Raw genomic sequence first — 19,567 nt, forward strand, 5'->3', positions numbered from 1 at the left:
TCCCAGGATGTGCGTGTCCGAGTGCCCCAGTGGATTCTTCCGTGATGACAGACGTCGCTGCAAGAAGTGCTCGTCTCTGTGTGAGATGTGTGTCGGTAGCCGTAGCGACCAGTGTACCACCTGCAGGCCAGGCTTCCATCTCAACGAGGGCTCCAACACCTGTGTCGCCAGCTGCTCAGATAGTTTCTTCCTTGATCATGGTACGTTACACACACACACACACACACACACACACACACACACACACACACACACACACACACACACACACACACACACACACACACACACACACACACACACACACACACACACACACACGCGCACACACACGCAGGGCTGTACCCTAATAGTCAACTGGTCGGATCGTTAGTTCAGAGTCCAAATTCGACTTGAATTCTCTGTTGAACAATTGCTGGTTTTTGAAAAAAGAAGAAGCTTAATATACAGGAATTCCATTATATATTATTCATGGTAAGATAAAATATAGATTACAGGAGAACTAATGCTTCCCTAGGAGATGTGGGCTTATTTCCTTTCAGTTGATGGGCAAGTGCAGCACAGATTTTAAAAAATAAAATTAAAAAATAAAAATGGTGCATGTTAACTCAGTCCTGTTTGGTATGAAATGAATGGGCGTGATCGGATCAACAAACGCATCAAGGACTCTTGATGGATGCCCTATTCAGCTTGTCAAACAGTTAAAATCTGAAAGCTTTTGGCTCTTGACTCTCTGTAATAAAGAGATCCTAACGACGCAATGTGAGAAGGACTAGACCATCCCGCTTGCTTTCCCACCGCTTACCATGATGGAGTGTAAAACTGAAATAGTTTGTATTCTTAACCGGCCATAATCGATTTGGCATATCTGAATACTTTAATTCCCCCCCCCTCTCTCGCTGCCTTTCTCCTCTCCCCCAACCTCCTCCAGTGGTTTCCATCTCTGCAGCTACTCCTTCCTCTGTCTCTCTCTCCTTCTCTCCCCCTTTCTCTCCAGCTCCTTCCTGTCTCTCTCTCTCCCCCTTTCTCTCTCTCTCCCCCTTTCTCTCCAGCTCCTCCTCGTTTTTCTCTGTCGTGCACTCCCTCTCCCCGCCGTTGTTCTGATTGGGAGGACTGCTCTGGTTTCCATTAGTCATGTCTGACTCTGTCCTCCACCAGACTCCAACATGTGCCGGAGGTGTGCGGAGAGCTGCAAAAGGTGCTCGGCTGCCAACATCTGCACGGAGTGTAAACCTGGAATGAGGTGAGGGACCACCACCCACACATGGGCAGGGCCGAGGATTAGAGTTCTCTGTCGGGGTAGGGAGCAGTACTCATATACGTATGTACTCCTATCAGAAGAAACAGTGCAAGGTCCCCTTTAACACTGTTTATTTAGCTGCCGTTGTTTATTACTGTAAAGATTTAGTTTGAAAATTGTGTTGGGCCTACTGGTGTCTCACTACGGCTGTTATGTGCTGAGACAAAATGACTGCTTCATTACTGCAGCCTTCAAAGCCGACCAGGAGGAGCTCTATAAATCAGTCTAGAGAGCCGTGGTTAAGCAGTGGGTTACCAACACAATGCTTCTTCTACCTTCTAGCTTGGCACTTATATTAAAGTGTGGTTTGGGGTCCCGCCCCCCAGGCCACATGACCCCACGTGTTATATGACACAAAATACCAGTAAAGACAAAACTTTATACTGATTGACTGTAAATAATGAACTAAACAAAGGAAACTACCGTCGCCTTCTCCCCCACAGAGCTCTCAAGCCTCACTGGACTCAGCAAGTGTTGGTTTATTGCCTCGTAACTCCTGATGGCTCCTTAAGACGGCTCTTATAACTCCAAAGTTATGTTAAGTCCACACCAAGTGGTCTTTAAAGCGACCTGGTCAGGAGGTGGTGATGGGGGGGTCACAACATACAAGACCCAAAACATGACTCTCTCCCCCCCGCCCTTACCGTCCCTCTATTCACCTAACCTAGAATAGAGTGTTACTGGGGGGGACCTAACCTAGAATAGAGTGTTACTGGGGGGACCTAACCTAGAATAGAGTGTTACTGGGGGGACCTAACCTAGAATAGAGTGTTACTGGGGGGACCTAACCTAGAATAGAGTGTTACTGGGGGGACCTAACCTAGAATAGAGTGTTACTGGGGGGACCTAACCTAGAATAGAGTGTTACTGGGGGGACCTAACCTAGAATACAGTGTTACTGGGGGGGACCTAACCTAGAATAGAGTGTTACTGGGACCTAACCTAGAATATAGTGTTACTGGGGGGACATAACCTAGAATAGAGTGTTACTGGGGGGGACCTAACCTAGAATAGAGTGTTACTGGGGGGGAACTAACCTAGAATAGAGAGTTACTGGGGGGACCTTACCTAGAACATTGAGTGTTTCTTGGAAACATTGGCTTACGGGGCCCATCTGGTCTTCAGCTTAGTGCAAAGAACCCAACCAATGGCTTGCTCCAACTGGGAGCAACAACCTCAAACCCCCCTCCACCCATTCGTCACCACCACTCATATCCTGACTCCTTCCCAGTCTCTGCTTCATATTAACTCACTTCAAAAAACAAAAATGAATCCCAAGAAAAAAGCTTATTTTAATTAATGTTCAAATTAATCTAGAGATGAATTGTGTCATTAAACAAGATGCAATCTTTTGTGTGTTGCCCCTTCAGTACTTGAACTGTCTTAAGTGTGGCTGATTGCTGTTTGTTGTGGCAGCAGCTGAAAGGAGCAGTGTTAATGCTTTCCATCTCTGTGTCCAGTCTCCAAGGAAACAAGTGTCAGATGACTTGTGACCCCGGGACATATTACAACGGCCACCGACGGGCGTGTGAGACCTGCCACCAGGCCTGTGCCAGCTGTGCAGGTAGGCCCCTGCCATGTCCCATCTTTGTTTCACTTTAAATCATTTGTTATTTTATTGTCAATCTCATGGGAATACTTTTTGCCACCATGAAAGATACGTCATCTGTTATGCTATTATGAGCTACAGGTTCCAGTGAGTGGCTGTGGTGTGTGTATATGAATGAAGCTGTGTTTGGCCTGTAGGGACGGGCGTGGACGGATGCACCAGGTGTGCTGAGGGCTACCTGATGGAGGAGTGGCGTTGCGTCCTGAGCTGCAGCGTGGGCTACTACCGGGCAGAGCCGACCAGCGATGGACAGTTGCAGAGGACCTGCAAGCGGTGAGGCCTCACACCTCCGGGGCAAACGCTGCACAGAGTCCCCACCATGAGTCAGACCATGGTTTCACTATTTAGTGATGTGTGAAATCAGGCGAGCCCCGCATAATTGCGCAAACTTGCATATTTGTCCAATTACAGATTTTTTTTCTGCAAAAAAAAGGGACTCATTGCAGACATCGCACTCTCCCTCAACTTTAACCAATGATTACACTTCCTCTAACAAGATCTCAGGCTTCAAATTTGAAAAATAATCGGGTGGTTTGTACACGCCTACTTACACTAATATTACTCGGGTCAGGGACTCGCCATCCGGAGATTCCAGACGATTCCCCAACAGCTGCTATTTCCTGCCATTATTGGCCGGTGGACAATATTAGTCAAACCGGCCGTTTGGGTCACCAAAATGATGACTATGTTATTCCCGGGAGCGCTTTTAAGTGTGATTTTCACTGTCCATCTTTAAATGTTATTAAAGAAAGGAATAAGTTGACAAATACGTCCTCTCTTCTGTTTCTGTCGTGGATGGTGTACAAGTAACCGCTGCAATGACTGCCTCAGCTGACGGAACCGCATAGGTCCTCGCTCAACGATACACTGCCCAGCATCAGCTTCAGTGTATCCATCCAGTTTCCGCTCTGCTGCTCGTATCGGCTCCGTCGTAAATCTTTCGAGCGTGTTCTATAGGCATTTTATGGAGTAATTACATACTGGTGGTTCTCTCAGGTGTGGAAGAAGCCTGTTGGCTCGTCATTGCACACCTTCCAATAGCTTGTTCTCCTTCTGTTTGTAGGGGTTTCAGACTGTTGATGCATACTCAATATGTGGTTGGATGATAGCCTTGTATATAGCTCGGAATGAGTCATTGTTGAGGTATTTGAAACTGCAGTGTACCATCCCCAGGAGACTGTTGGCTTGTTTCACCTTCTCGGATATGTGGGCGTGGAAGATGAGGTTATCCTGGAACGTGACTTGGTTTTTCCTGCTGCCCACCTGTCCCATCTCATGGGTGTGGCGCTGGTTGCTATGGCCAATATGCATGGTTTTACATATGTCCACGTTGAATCTCAGCTGCCAGGTCTCCGTCCATTGGTCCAGTCTGTCGATGTCTTCTTGTAGGGAGGTAGTATCAAGATGATTGAGTCTTCGGCTTACTTTCGCGTCATATGCAAATAGGTGGATCATGTTGCTTATCTGGTCGGGCATTTTGTTTATGAAGATGACGAACAGGATAGGTCCAAGGACACTACCCTGTGGGACACCACTCAGTACCACCATGTAGAACAGGTTCCATTTACCACTACTCGCTGTCTTCGGTTTGTCAGGAAACTGGTGAGCCACTTTAAGATGTCTCCTTGAATTCTGTATCTGCTCACTTTACTGAGGAGCCGCTGGATAGGGACCGTGTCGAAAGCCTTAGCAAAGTCGCAATAAACCACATTGATAGCGTTCCCTTGGTCTAAAGCCTTAGTCCATTTGTCTATGACGTCCAGTAGCTGCAGAACACACAATTGGCCTTTTCGGAATCTGTACTGGCTGTTAGACAGGAGGAGCTTCCTGGTTTGGTGGACTCTGAGCAAGCTTTCCATCAGTTTACATGTGATGGACGTCAGGCTGTCTAACTGGTCTGTAGTTGGCTGTAGGGGTGTAACGATTCATCGATGTAGATTTGGCTACTAGCAGCTCGGCTGTTATTGCGATCTATCTATTTCTGTTCGGTAGTTCACCAATTGCAGCTTTTGTCTTGTTTAATTATTGGACCCGTAAAAATATGCGTGATGACCACTTAAATTCTAAAGCCCATGTGAAGAACAGCTCAGTGTTACCAGAGCATGCCTCCTCAACAGTGGCGGCTGCTGGTCTTTCAGGAGAAGCTCATTTTCGGCCTACATCATATAAATTGTCAATTTATATATATATATATATGATTGGCTCCACGGGAGAGGTGATGGGGCACATAGTATGAAACCTGGATCAAATGAGCTAGAAGCACACTCCATCTGCACCCAGGCCTCACCCCCGCTGAGATGGTCCCCTCCAATCCAGTGTAGTATTGTCTTAATATTGCATGCCCAATAATAGTAAATAAAATTAGGTAGAGCTAGTTCAGCAAGGTTTTTAGGTCTTTGGAGGGAGCTTCTTTTAATTCTAGGGGGTTTACTGTTCCAAATAAACAAAGATATACTTCCCTCCAATGAGCTAAAGAATTATTTTTTTGAATCAGGATGGGAATATTTTGAAAGAGGTAAAGTAATTTTGGTAATACAACCATTTCAACAACGTTAATTCAGCCAGCTAAGGACAGGGGGAGGTTCATCCATCTAGCAAAGTCTTTTTTACATTTTTCAAACAAGATGTTAAAATTTTAGTAAAATTTTTTAGTAAAGAGGGGTAAAAAAGCAGGAGTGATCTCAACACCAAGATATTTGTTGACAATTTTAAATGGGGAATGGGAAATGTGATGGAGGGATTGAAGTAGCTGCCTGATTAAGAGGAAACATCTCACTTTTTTCTAAATTGATTTTATAGCCAGAGAAATTTCCGAATTGAGCTAGGATATTAAGAATGGAAGGATGCTTCCAGTATTGGTTCTGGATTGCGTCCAGTATTTCCTCCACGGCTTGCAGCTTGTATATAGTAGTTCCCAGTTCCCATTCATTCTCATATTGAAGTCACCTGTTGCTACGATATGTGAATAGCTCCCTTTGCTGACTTGTTCGAAGACACGACAAAGATGAGGGATGTTATCCTGTGTTGAGTTGGGGTTGCAGTACACACATCCAATGAGCAGTTGGTCATGTTGATGGAGTTTGATGTTTAGCCAGTGATTCAGCGTATTCTGTTTTGTTGAGCGTGTCCTGAGGTGTTGCACGTATTTCACTCTGCACATAGATGGCTATACCTCTTCTACATGTTGGTGAGTTAATGTTTGTGAAGAGTTGGTAGCCGTTGATAGCGAGTTTTTTTTCTTGTATGGGGAAAAACGAGTTTTGAGGTAACACTTCTGTAACTGCTACTATGTGCGGTTGCTTCTCTCCGGCTAATCTGCAAGTTTGTTAGGCAATGGGTCGGCGTTAGTTGACCACATTGTGAGTGCGTTGTTTCAACAAATTGGTGGGTGGACGTATATACAGAATCTTCTTTTCTTTTTTGAATATCCTGCAAAAGTTAATTTATTTCAGGAATTCAAAGGGTGATACTAATATATTATATAGACTCATTACATTATTTGTTAAAATTTTGAGGACAGCTTATGAAAACCCTAATTTCAAAATCTCAGAAAATTTGAATATTGAGAAGTGTCAATATTGTAGGCTCACACTCTAATCAGCTAATTAATCCAAAACACCTGCAATGGGTTCCTGAGCCTTTAAATAGTCTGGTTCAGTAGAATTCACAATCCGAAGAATGCCGACCTGACTGCTGGCTTTCTATTCACAAGGAGGGAAAACCTCAAAAGTAATAGTGGGGCAGCTGAGCTAGAAATTATAAGGATTGTGCATTTTATGATAAAAGCGTCAAATTTGGTACACTTGTAGCCAAAGACATATAGAACAAAATTAGATGTGGAGGCACGATGAATTTTCAATATGGCGGCCATTTCCAAGATGGCCGCCAGTGACCGCCTGTTTTGAGATTAGATTTCACATTAACAATGGATAATAGGTGATAGAAACATGAAATTTGGTACAATTGTAGCCAGAGAAATGGGGAACATGTAGAGGGATCAAGAATCTTTCAATATGGTGGCCATTTTACAAAATGGCCACCAGTGACAACTGTTTTTAGATAAAATTTCATATTAACAATGGATAAGAGATAGAAGCATCACATTTGGTAGTTATGCTCAAAAACACAAAGGAAAAACCATACCGATATGGACCCATCATACATTTTTAATATGGCGACCATTTTGCAAAATGGCTGCCAGTGACAACTCTTTTTAGATCAATTTTCATAATAATGATGGACATAAATGATATGGACATAATGATGAGGATATATGTTGGATTAATCTACTAAGCATAGCACTTGGGAACCTTCATTTGAATTACTCCTTTTACAATATGGTGGCAAAGATGGCAGCCAAGGGAACTTTCACATGTGACTAGGCTTGAACTGGTGTGGGACCGCTACTGGTCTGAATCCTTGAAAGCTGCTACAAGAGCAAAACGTGGCCAAGGGGTGCAGAGACATGTGGTAGGTGCTGCACCCATTCCCAGGAACTGGCAAAGCTTTCTGAGAGTTGACAGTAATAAGACAGAGTTGTTCACCTTACTATCAGGCTCTGCTCAGGGAATTTGTGCTGGAAGACAAACAGCTTGTTGTCACAAATGATGTAGATGTCCTCAGTAAGCCACCACTTCATGATCTGTCTTCAATTGCTCCATGTACACATGAGGAAGCTGATAGTAGAATGTTATTACATGTGGCCCATGCAGCAAGAAATGGCCATCAGAAAATCATAATACAAACTGTTGATACTGATCTTGTGGTACTGGCTGTGGCAGTTGCTCAGGGTCTCCAGCCAGAAGATGAGCTATGGTTGGCATTTGGAACTTGAAAGGGTTTTCGATACCTTGCAGCCCATGAAATTGCAGCAGGACTGGGGCCTAAGCACGTCCAGTGTTCCATGCACTGACCGGCTGTGACACTGTATCCAGCTTTGCTGGCCATGGGAAGAAGACTGCATGGGCTGTATGGACTGTCTTTCCAGAACTTACAAATGCCCTGTTAAAAGTATCTTCTGCCCCAGGTAACATACCGCAAGATGTTATAGCTACAATCAAGAGGTTTGTTATACTGCTATATGACCGAACCAGCCAATGCACAGAAATAGGCAATGCAAGGAGGAAGTTATTTGTGAAGAAACAGAATGTGCTGTCTATTCCACCGACAAAGGCTGCCCTAGAAGAACATGTCAAGAGAGCAGTTTACCAAGGAGGACATGTGTGGGGTCAGATGCTGGTACCTACACCAGAACTACCTTCAGCATGCTAATAGGGCTGGTCAAAGATATCTGAGGGTTGTTATGCACCCTTCTGGACATGCCTGCGGGATGCAAGCCAGTCCAGCTATGAACTTGTCTCCTGTCAATGTAAGAAGGGTTGTGTTAGGCAGTGCAGGTGCAAAAAGCTGCCTTAGAATGCACAGCTCTCTGTTACTGTGAAGGGGAGTGCTAAATGGACTTTCCCACGCTGGACCTACTTAGACTATCACATATTTTGAGTCTTGAATTGCAGCTTCTGAGCAATTCTGATGTTCATTTACTTTACTTCAGATCCAGAAAAATATAACGACACAAAGATCATCCAAATCAGAGAAATCTATGCAACTTTATTGCAACTACCATTTTTTTGCTCGTTGGCTGCCATCTTGGTCACCATCTTGAAAAAAAGTATAATCTAAATGATAGTTCCCAAGTGCAATGCAGATAAATCCAACATATATCCTGATATATAATCAACATCACATTATATCCATCATTAATATGAAAATTGATCTAAAAGCAGTTGTCACTGGCAGCCAATTTGGAAAATTACCGCCGTATTGATCATTTATGAGGGTCCATATCTGTATTTTTTTTTGTTTATTTGGCCATAACAGTACCAAATTTGATGCTTATATTACATATTATCCATTGTTAATGTGAAATCTATTATATATTATCTATCTTTAAACAGTTGTCACTGGTGGCCATCTTGAAAAATGGCTGCCATATTGAAAATTTGTCGTGCCTCCACATCTAATTTTTGTCATATTGAAAAGTCTTGATCCCTCCACATGTTCCCCATGTCTTTGGCTATAACTGTACCAAATGTGATGCTCCTATCACATTATCTATTGTTAATGTGGAATTTCATCTAAAAACAGTTGTCACTGGCGGCCATTTTGAAAAATGGCCACCATATTGAAAAGTCTTGATCTCTCTACATGGTCCCCATGTCTTTGGCTATAACTGTACCATTTATGTTTCTATCACCTATTATCCATTGTTAATGTGAAATTTAATCTAACGTCTAACAGTCGTCACTGGCGACCATCTTGAAAAATGGCTGCCATATTGAGAATTTGTCGTGCCTCCACATCAAAAAAAAATTCTATATGCCTTTGCTACAAGCATACCAAATTTGATGCTTTTATCATAAAATGCACAATCCTTCTGGTTATCTGCCCCACTATAATTGCAAAAGAAGTTGGATGTTCTCAAAGTGCTGTATCAAAGCACCTAGAGAGGATTGTCAGGAAAAGGCCATTGAAAAGTGTGGGGGAGGAGTGGACTGAGGCTGGAGTTACTGCATCAAGAGCCATCACACACAGACGGATCCTGGACATGGGTGCTGGTCTGTTGCTCAGTGGTCCAACGTCCTCTTTTCTGGTAAGAACAAATTTTGCATCTTATTTGGATCCATGGGCCCAAAGTCTGGAAGAAGAATGGAGAGCCACACAATCCAAGATGCTTGAAGTGTGAAGTTTCCACAGTCTGTGTTGATTTTGGGAGCCATGTCATCTGATGGTGTTGGTCCACTGTGCTTTATTAAGTCCAGAGTCAATGCCACCATCTATCAGGGCATTTTAGAGCACGTCATGCTTCCTTCAGCAGACAAGTTTTATAGAGATGCTGTCTTCATTTTCCAGCTAGCAGAAGCTCAGAGGAGCATCAGATCTCCACTCAAAGTCACCAAACACTGAGTTCAGCCTCCTCCCTCCTCTCCTCTTGTACCAATCACTACAAATGATGGAAGTCCATTGCCTCATCCAACACTAGAGCACCCTGGATTCTGACCTGGTCGGCGCAGAGAGCACCAAGCTCGGCCCGCTGCTACACCGTACAGCGCTGGCACATTGTAGCACCAGAGTTTAAGCCTCCTAGTTCTGCCAGTCGCCCACCATCATTTCAGCCTAATAACGCAGGCCACCTCAATGTTTTTTTATTGTGATAAGGTATAACAAGTTGACAATGGCATTAGTAGGTAATAATAATATATACCTTAGTCAAATTGCATTGATATATGCCTGACTTTTTGGTAGTGGTTTGGTGTAATTACATCAAACTGTAGGAGTAGATAATTACCCAAAATTGGCGGAAGAAAAAGAAAAATAAGACTCAATAACAATAGTTTGGCTTGCTTTGCAACCACACCAATTAAAAGTGTATTCCCTCAGAGGAACTAGGCTACTGTAACTCTGCTAGTCAATGGAAACAGCTAACGGAAAGCAAATGCTATCCCAGAGAATTCCCTTTCTTTACTTGTAGTAAACTTTAAAGGGGCTCCTTTCTCATCAATCAGGGCTTCTCTTCCCACGTTTCATTCAAAGCTTTAATTACTTTAAATTAATAATATATATATTAATTCATTATTTCTTGGGGATGTCCCGTTACCACTTTTTCACTTCCGATACCGCAGCTTTGGTTATCTGCCGATACCGATATCAGTCTGATACTTTGTTTTACTCTCATTTAGCCACAAATCATCGCTTCCTGTGTGGTATAGTAGGCTCCCGTGCTGCGCTATGCGAAGCTTCACTTCATCACAGTGTAGTCATATTAGTCGATAATGCGCTCATGTACTCGTAGACCTCTGTAGAACTTCTCTGTACTTCCACCTGATCCCACGTAACATTGAAACAAAAAACAGCATTGAACGGACAGTGCAGTATAAATCAGCATATGGTTCGAATGATGGTTTCCATTTTTCCACCGATGTTAGGTACAGAGTCGGTTATGATAGTGTATTTGGCATGTGATGGTGCAGAGGGGTAGCCTGGGAATCCAGACCTACATCTAGAAAGCTGTAGGCTCTGGCAACGAGTAATGAAAATGGCCCAACTCAAAGGGCGGAACCAAGCATGCATTTGAAAATATCACTGCACACAATTGGATAACACTTTGACCAATCAGAAGAATACAAGGGGTGATGTATCCAGACCAGCGGAGCTAACCAATAGATAAGACTCTTGCCGTATACGATCGGTAAAACAGCAACGCTTTTGGCCCACCTGTATCAGATACACCGATGTGATTGGTTAATGTTCTGGGTTTGGGCAATCGGGGAGTGAGTATATTGCTCGTTCCCAGAGTGACTCGCTGAGGAAATTCAAATTGTGCTCTCGCGAGAACTCTGGATTTCCAGGGTAGGTCGTCACTGCACTGGAGTAGAAGGTCAGCCTGAGCCTCTCTGTATTGGCCATACCAATACAGCTTCCATTCCCCATCCTGGAGGGTTTCCCTGGTCCTGCACCGGCTGGCGTATATGTCTTGAAAGGAGAGAGCAGGAGAGCATTTTTTTGGTACATTCAGCCAACCATATTGGCCTTGTTAAGGAGGGTCTTCCAGAATATTCCTGATGCTTGCCACTGTTGAGCTCCTGATAGCAGAGAACACAGTAATACTGAGTTTTCACTGTGACTCATTGCAAAAACCCATCTAGCTGTAGTAACGCTGTAGTACATATTCAAGGCCTATATGTGGCGCTGGTTCTCAAAAAAATAAGACGGGGCAGAGCATGCCCATCGATCCTGCGCGCTGTATACAAACATGCAGTCGAGGAGGAGAGGCAGTTGTTAAACCTTGTAGATTGAGCAGAAAATACTTTTTAATGTACAGTTATGGCGTGTTTCCACCGGCGGGTGTGGTTTGGCTCGGTATGGATAGGTGCGGCACGGTTCGCATTTCCACAGCCAAAAGTGGGCGGGACTTGGCCGTGATTAGCCGTACTTGTCTCTCAGTACTCCGTTGGGTGCCAACAAGTTTGAGCTAAACACGCCGTCCGTTAAAGGAGAACTATGCGATTTTTAACCCCATTATCGTTTTCCTGAGGGTCACCCCATGTTGAGGGAAGTAAAAAACCTGACGAAAATAGATTAGACCTAGCCAGAGATCTGCACTGGCTGCCGGTGCTATGGAATAGCTATAATGCTAACCTATGGGGGCAAGCTCTTTATCCGCTTTTGGGGTATCTAAACACATTCAGAAAACCATTCCAAGACCTATGTAACACGAGTTGGTTCGTTACGAGACACCACTGTGCTCGTTTAACTCAAATAGTGTGGCGAAACAGTATAAACTTTGTGTTTTTGCATGTAAATACTCAGCTCACCGCAGATTACCCCGTTGACATATCCAGAAAGCCCTTACTAGCCGATAGCAGAACGGATGCGCTCCCAGCCACTAGTCAGTAGCTGTGCATCTGGCTAGTGCATCTGGCGAGTTCTCCTTTAATTGGTCGACAGAATCACTTCAGTGCGACAGGGGGATAATAACAAACAAACACAGTACCCGCAAGGTATTTCCGGACACCGGCGAAAGCTTCGTTTTATTGAAGAACATGTTACGCAAAAGTTTGCCGTCCTTCTTGGACGTCCTACATTGTTGCTCTTTGTTCATTGTGCGCGTTCTTATTTTTCCTTGCATTTATTAGCAGGCTACATGTGTCGGGCTGCTATGAGATCACGATGCTTACCTAGCTGCCGTGGCTATCGCCGTCCGGCTTAAACCCCGCCCTACCATAAGGGTACTGTCAGCTTAAACCCCGCCTACCATAAGGGTACTGTCAGCTTAAACCCCGCCCACCATAAGGGTACTGTCGGCTTAAACCCCGCCCACCATAAGGGTACTGTCGGCTTAAACCCTGCCCACCATAAGGGTACTGTCGGCGGTGGAAACGTGAGCCGTAACTGAGCTGGGCTATACCGCACCCTCACTACTGGACCATGGCGTGCTGGGCTAAGTGCACATGCCGGTGGAAACGCGCCATTAGTAATTCAATTTACCAAGGGGCTGTACTTAAAGCTACAAAAATAATAAAAACAATATAATAATACAATAATCAAACAAAAACAAATTAGACGGAAATCTAATGTTGCCCACATGGTGCGATTACGTCATTGTTTGCGTATCTGGCGTCCACACGAATCCTAACACGAAACGTTTTTCCTCTTTTCACCCTGGGACCTGGTTTCAAAAAAAGTGTGTTTGCAGGCACCGAAAATGCTGGATCTGTCTGGATGGTCGGCCCAGACGCACAAGACGTTTCCGTGTGGACGGGGCTTAGTATCATTCGCAGCAATTCCTCTCTGTGCTTCTGGGCAAACCAAGCAGTAGCCTGCTGTTCACAAAACTCTGGTCATTTCAAAGAAACTGAGTTTATTGTCATGCTTGTAAAACAACAAATAATTTGAATGGTCAAAGAAAAACCCGGGGGCAAGGTAGGAGGTAATGCAGAAGCCTTTCAGTGTTTACTCTCCTTAGACGTGGAGGGACTGAAGACAACGTATGAACAGCGTGTCACAACTCCTCCCTCAAACAATAGAACAGTGTGGTGAATGATAGCTATTGTGCATATAGATAGATATACAGTGGTAGGCATACGTTTAGTCACCCATGCTAAAGTTGACGAAAAAGAGGAATAAAAAATCTTTTGGAAATTGATCTTAATGCCTTAATTAAACATGCCTTAATTATAGCTGTTAGTTAGCCTAATGATTTCTTAATGCAAATCAAACCAGCTAATAGGCTAACTGAAAAGAACTATGCCAATCTCTTGGTATGGTGAAGGGTATGTGATGATGTGGGGCTATTTTAATTCCAAAGGCCTAGGTGACTTCATCAGGATGCATAGTATCCTGGATTCATGAAATTTTTAAAAGTAAAAATCTGCCTGCCTCTATGGGAATTTAACATAGGGGTGTCTATACTTATGCACCCTGTAGTTTAATGAACATTTAAAGAACATTTATTTATTTATTTATGATACATTATTCATTCACAATGCAAATTGGTGTCCTTAAAGGTTGGATTTTTCCTCATTTGTTTAATTAAGGCATTAAGATCAATTTCCAAAAGATGATTTTTTTAATCCTCTTTTTAGTCAACTTTAGCATGGGTGCCTAAACTTATGCCTACCACTGTAGATCTGTCTGTGTGTGTGTATATATGACATTACACTGACACCTATCCTCATTAGAAATGGGTCCACTCCTCAACAATTAAACATTTCATAGTAAATACTTGATAAATAAAAAGCAGCCTTTCGGCACCATTTAATTTAAGATTAAAATAACACAAGTAAGTTAAACCCAACAAGCCGGCAGACCGCTGAACGTTTCCCTTTGAGACGCAAGAAGGAGTTATGAGGGCTGTCTAAACGTCCATGATGAAGTTTGCAAAATTGCACACATGTCATATAATGACCCCCCCCCCTCCCCCCTCCAGGTGTGACCACAGCTGCTACGAGTGTGCGGGGCCGGGCGAGCGCAACTGCACCACCTGTGTTAGTGGCTACACCTTCGAGGGCGGAGTCTGCTTGGTCAGCACCATCTGCAAAGATGGTGAGTTCTGTCACGCCCCTCCCCTCTGATACGCTGTCACGTCCTCCCACTGTTCCTCTAGCTCTACACTCATTTAGTACACTGCTTCAGCACACACACACACACACACACACACACACACACACACACACACACACACACACACACACACACACACACACACACACACACACACACACACACACACACACACACACACACGCAGAAAGAGAGAGGATAGATTTAAATTTGGTTCAAATGCAAGCAGTGGTTGTAATGGTTAAAGGAGGTGGATCTGTTGGGTTCAGCCACGTCTCTCTGGTCCTAGCTGACCACTAACCCTGCACTGTGCTGCCCACTAACCCGTCCACTAACCCTGCACCGTGCTGCCCACTAACCCGTCCACTAACCCTGCACTGTGCTGCCCACTAACCCGTCCACTAACCCTGCACCGTGCTGCCCACTAACCCGTCCACTAACCCTGCACTGTGCTGCCCACTAACCCGTCCACTAACCCTGCACCGTGCTGCCCACTAACCCGTCCACTAACCCTGCACTGTGCTGCCCACTAACCCGTCCACTAACCATGCTGCTGGAGCTGTTTTTCTCCCACCATTGTTCTTTAGCCGTTTTGCTGCCTGGTGTTTGGCTTGCATTATACTTGCGTTAAACTACCACTCTGTGTAAGCACACACGATTGGTTACCCCAACTAATTTTTTTCTTTACTTACTTTTACTTTTAATGTTGACAACCATCTTTGTGTCCTTGATAGTTTGGCCTGGCTTATTGATTGCCATTAGCTATACTAGCTTGCTAACCCTTTTCACTGTCCACGGTCTGTGTGCTCCACTGATGTCTTGCTTCTACTGTTCCCTGTTGCATGCATCACTCCTGTCTCTTGCATGCATCATGCATGTCTACCTCACTACCTGAGGCGTTACAATGGTGCAACATTTCTTGCTGTTTTTTATTGGTATTTAAAGGGGGAAGGCTGAACTCGCTATTTTTTAGTATAGGACAGTAGTGCATCATACACGTCTGTAGATAAAGTCAGTTTCTGCAAAGAAAAACCAAGAAGAAGATCTAGTCCATCTAGGTCAGAGGTCGTCTTTGGACCAATGGAGAATGTAAACTCGCCACTTTTTCTGTATTTATTTTGTGGAAATGGAGTTGATGTGGCAGACTGGGATTCTGAATTAGAAGTTGCGTATAAAGGAGTACTCTTATTAAAGATGATAGCAGAGCATGACGCTTAGCCTTTAACAATCTTTTATGGTAGTTTTTGCAACACCAGCTTGTGATATCATGTGTGGAAAATCTTCTTTTTTTTTCTTTTTTTTAATCATCAAAGTTCAGATTTAAAGATTATGATCTCTCTCTCAAAGTGAACCCTATGTCTCCTTACCAGCCATGGAAAGATGTGGGTCACGATTTGAAGCAATCACTCTTTGTTACCTAAGCACTAGCTCCAGGCTGCTCAACAGAGTGCTTCACAACCGCAAAGAAAGATCCCATTACTGCCCCACACTCCTGACTGCTGGCTCACTCTGAGAGAGAAAAGACGTTTGTGTTGTTTGAAAAAATCGATCATTTGCTAATTGTGTGATGTTTGTTCTCTCTTTCTTTTTTCCCTCCAAAATCTGTATTTTCTCCAACTCGGATCCAATTATTCTACTGGACTACGATCTCTCCCTCCGTGAACATCCTTCACCTGGCCTCTCTTCCTGACCAATCATTTGGCTCCGTTTGTTACTCCTGTGTGTGTCTATTTCTGTGTGTGTGTGTGTGTGTGTGTGTCGGTGTGTGTGCATGCCTGTGTATACCTCCCTCCTCCTGTTGTGTCTCTCCTTCCTGGTCTGTGGAAAGCAAATGAAGAATCTTGGGCGGAGGGCAGCTTCTGCGTTCTGGTAAAGAAGAACAATCTGTGCCAGAGGAAGGTCCTGCAGCAGCTGTGCTGTAGGACTTGCTCGCAAAAGGGCTAACAGGACGTCCTGCCTGGGCAGGGGGGGTAGATGGGGCGTTAACGCAGGGTACGCCCTCCATCACAGCCCCGCCCCCTGCTGAGCTGGCCCCGCCCACTCATTCATAGTCACATAATTTATAAGAAAGCTGTGCCTCATCAAGGGACCGCTTCAGAGGCGCCGGACTACAACCAACCTACCTTTAGTTTGTTTTCAGTTTCTCTTTCTGTACTGGGACGTCAGGGCCAGCGACTGGCAGGGCTTCAAGAACAAACACACACAAAAAATACAAGTGAAAACAAAAAGCTAATGAATACGAGTGTCGGTATTTTGTGACCAAAGCATCGATGCCAAAATAATGTTACCTTCTTTTTTTCTGTTTGTTGTTGTTGCCAGTGTAGGGTAACAACCCTACAGAGTAGGGTAACAACCGTACACTGTGGGGTCACAACCCTACATTGTAGGGTCACAACCCTACATTGTAGGGTAGCTCAGCAGCACAGCGTCCACGTCACCCTCGTACACCTCTCTGACAGAATAATGAGCTGTAGAGACGCGATGGACACTACATTTTGGTACAGCCCTGAATGGCTGTCTGTAAATAAATGACAGGATAGAAAATAGCAACATTTAATAATGTGAAAATAATGTCCGTCTTGGCTGAAGCACACACCTTTACCTTCACTGCACATACATGCATCTTAATCAAGCCAGTAAAACATAAAGGCCAAGACTTGCAGTAAGGTGTGTGTGTGTGTGTGTGTGTGTGTGTGTGTGTGTGTGTGTGTGTGTGTGTGTGTGTGTGTGTGTGTGTGTGTGTGTGTGTGTGTGTGTGTGTGTGTGTGTGTGTCCACGCGCGCCCCAAACTGGTCATTGTGGAAACGATATATGCCAATAGTCATTCCTTGGTGGATGTTGTCTTTTTACCATAGATGCCAGGACACCCATTTTTCACTGCCCATAATTCTGGTACATAAAAAACATTGAAGCAGTGCTTGAATATTTATCTCTTGTATTAGTATTTTTGATTAATATGAATTGTGATCCCTTGATATACAGATGCATCTTATCCATTGTTCCCCTTCATCACATAAGGGCCACCATGTTAATTTAGTGTAAGGGAAGATTGCAGTAGGTAAGACTTAAAAGGCATCACTCATCTCACTTTATCATATAATTGTAACTACAAGCTCCCTGGTTTTCTAAATTCAAAAGCAACGAGTCTATCTCCTTTAATTGCCTATCCACTTAAACGCAGTCCTATGCTGTTGCAGTGTTCGCAATAGAAAGGGAATCTAAAATGACTTCTCAGCTGAAGGTAACTGTCGTTGAGGGATGGCTCTCCACGCTGTGATCTGGGCCGGCTTTTATTTACTTTGAATTAAATTCACTGAGTGGATTTGCTCACAATTCCAATATTGTGAAACACAAACCTGCTGCAGCACAAAGGGATGTGGTGTAGATGACACACACACACACACACACACACACACACACACACACACACACACACACACACACACACACACACACACACACACACACACACACACACACACACACACCCCTCAACCAAGAGGCATTTGTTTTGTTTTAAATGCACCATGTTGCTTTCATGCAAGACTGCAATAGCCAATGTGACCCACTTCTCTTGTCAGAACCTAACCAGATGGAACGCAAACACTTTTTTGTGGACACAAGTGACGGTTTAAAAAAAAAGTAATAATAAAGGCTGTATTTTCTGTGTATGGGTTTCCTTACCTGCAGCCGGAGCTATTCCAGTATTAAATGAAATGTTGTACTGTCCATTATCCATGGTTGTCGGTGGTTTGTAATAAAGAATGGTGAATTACCCTTTTCTTTGGTTAACAAAACCTTATTGTTTGGTCATTGTTTAAGATGACTAGGGTTGAATTTAGATGGCGTGCATGGTTGCAGACACGCACGCGAGGCACCCTATAAAAGCTGTTTTTTATTGTGTATCTTTGATATATCTGTGACAATGCATTATTAATGTTACTCAAAGGCCTAGTTTTGAAAATCTTTTTTTTTTTCTACTTAAGTGTTCTCATTAAAATGTTTAATCTATTCATGTTTTTGTTTTATTTGGCTTTTCTTTGTTTCGACCATGTCTATATTATATTGAGCCAAAGATGAGACCTACAGTTTCCATTCACTGTTTATTCGTCTGATGCCTAATGTTAACATGACCTGTGTGCCCGCCTGCTGGATCCTCCAGTACTTCATGGATTACCACAATACTTCATATTGGAACGTATCCTTCAAATACTATCAAATGAAAATATGAACATGCATTGCAACTATGAATTATTAGTAGTACAAAGTATACAAAAAGAAAATTGCTGTGTAAAACGGCTGCCATTGAATGTATATATTGCAATCAACAGTTTATTTTGTATTTGGTCTTCTAAATGTAATTATTTGACAGGGCATTTGTATTTTAAATTTAATGATTTGACAGTATTTGTAATTGTGTAATTCCCTTTTATTTATGAAAAACTTCAGTAGTTTTTACTGAACTGGTTAAGATGGGGAAAGAAGCCAAGTTATGTGTATGAGAGAAAATTATGAGAACAGTTTTTATGTCTCCGTTGGCCTTCACACAGGAACACCTTGCAGGGTTAATGGGTTAGTCCTACTCTATATTGACTCTACATTGACCATTGGTAGTGTGATGCCTCTAACTGGGCTTCAAATCTGCGTGTAAATGCCATGGAAGGGGACACAAGCCCCCCCCCCCCCCCCCAGACAGAGTAGTGGGGCTCCACAAAGTCAGGTTAGTTACGGAGGAGGAGGAGGGTCTGCTGTCTTCCATACATCTAGCTGGGAAAGGTCCAGGCAAGCAAATAACTTGGTCCTCTGAGAATGTGTGTGTGTGTGTTTTAAAAACAAACACTTGTTTCTCATGCATAAAAGGCTTTTCTGATTTCCTTTTTTAAGATTCAGTCAGTGCTGGAGGGCCGAAAAGTGTGTGCATAAAAATCAAATAAGGCTAGATAGAATGAGTTACAGGGGGACTCTGTCTGTATGCATGTATGTTAAAGTGTGTTATTGGGGAATAGGAAGTCACCAGAGAGTGAGATGCATGGGAGAGC

At 43.6% G+C, this 19,567-nt stretch overlaps 1 protein-coding gene across 2 annotated transcripts in view; it reads left to right on the plus strand.

The window, feature by feature from the left end:
* pcsk5b (proprotein convertase subtilisin/kexin type 5b) overlaps positions 1–18,543 on the plus strand; it is a 56,628-nt gene extending 38,085 nt beyond the window's left edge. The window contains exons 16-21 of one of the 2 annotated variants that reach the window (XM_084468517.1): positions 7–200; positions 1,159–1,243; positions 2,761–2,864; positions 3,047–3,182; positions 14,395–14,510; positions 16,357–18,543. In XM_084468517.1, the coding sequence (XP_084324643.1) occupies positions 7–200; positions 1,159–1,243; positions 2,761–2,864; positions 3,047–3,182; positions 14,395–14,510; positions 16,357–16,472 (751 nt within the window). In that variant the 3' untranslated portion in view covers positions 16,473–18,543. The remainder of the gene's footprint in view (positions 1–6; positions 201–1,158; positions 1,244–2,760; positions 2,865–3,046; positions 3,183–14,394; positions 14,511–16,356) is intronic. The other variant, XM_084468518.1, reaches the window with a different exon arrangement.
* The last annotated feature ends 1,024 nt before the right edge of the window (positions 18,544–19,567 follow it).

Source organism: Micromesistius poutassou, assembly GCF_964030765.1.
Source record: "Micromesistius poutassou genome assembly, chromosome: 5".
In the NCBI taxonomy this organism is placed as follows: domain Eukaryota; kingdom Metazoa; phylum Chordata; class Actinopteri; order Gadiformes; family Gadidae; genus Micromesistius; species Micromesistius poutassou.